The sequence below is a fragment of the Penaeus monodon genome, chromosome 28, assembly GCF_015228065.2.
Source record: "Penaeus monodon isolate SGIC_2016 chromosome 28, NSTDA_Pmon_1, whole genome shotgun sequence".
Lineage (NCBI taxonomy): Eukaryota > Metazoa > Arthropoda > Malacostraca > Decapoda > Penaeidae > Penaeus > Penaeus monodon.
The window spans coordinates 7,635,223-7,636,183 of NC_051413.1; the positions used below are offsets into that span (position 1 = coordinate 7,635,223).

General features: G+C 49.7%; 1 protein-coding gene across 2 annotated transcripts in view; it reads left to right on the forward strand.

The window, feature by feature from the left end:
• Positions 1-961, forward strand: part of LOC119591351 (diacylglycerol kinase theta-like) — an 81,122-nt gene that overhangs the window by 76,715 nt on the left and 3,446 nt on the right. For both annotated transcript variants that reach the window (XM_037940087.1, XM_037940086.1), the window contains one exon: positions 11-327. In XM_037940087.1, the coding sequence (XP_037796015.1) occupies positions 11-327 (317 nt within the window). The remainder of the gene's footprint in view (positions 1-10; positions 328-961) is intronic.

Sequence of the window (961 nt, forward strand, 5' to 3'; positions counted from 1 at the left end):
CCAATTGCAGACTGCACAACAAGGGCGTCTACGTGAAGATGGGTCTCCGCAAGATGGTCTCCCGGAAGCTGTGCAAAGACCTGCACAAGGAGATTCGCCTCGAGGTGGACGGTAAGCACGTGGAGCTTCCCCCGGTGGAGGGCATCATCATCCTGAACATCCTATCATGGGGCTCGGGGGCCAACCCCTGGGGGCCCGAGAAGGACGACCAGTTCAACAAGCCCAACCACTGGGACGGCCACCTCGAGGTCGTCGGCGTCACGGGTATCGTCCACCTCGGTCAGATTCAGTCCGGCCTGCGGTCTGCCATTCGCATCGCTCAGGGAGGTGAGTGCAGGGGCAGTGACGGATGGAGGGGGACGCTTTGGGAGGGGCAGGGGCGCTTTTATGGTTCGGGGAAAAGGTGCTGTCTAGGAAGGCGGAAAAGGAGGGATATAGGCTTCATTGGTAGGCTGAGAAGGGGTTTTGTGTAGATTCTTAACAAGAGAAGGGACTGTCCCTTTAAATTAAGGAAGATGGAGGGCTGGGGAGGATTTCAAATGGGTGAGTCCATGTGAAAAGGTTAGCTCATGAATCCTATGGGGAATTTAATTTCAATCGTCTTCTAAGAAACCCAGGGCCAGTTCTTGAGCATGATTATAAAGCAGTGATGAAGGATACAAGTTAATGAGTTTGGTGAGCAAGCTAAATCCTAGAAAACATCTAAGATGACGACATCAGGCATCCATTTTTATTATATTTTGTTAATACATCTACCACTTTTATGTCATATGGAGAGATCTTACGCTTTTCCTCCTCCACTGGGCCACCCTTCGCACAACTTTACATCGGATACTTGATGATACAGCTGAGAACATTTTCATTGCATGGTATGTTGCTGTCGTGCAATTCTAGTAAGTGCAGCCACTCAGAATAGACTAAAAGCAATTGCGTTTAATCAGCTCCCTGTAATTGTGTGATG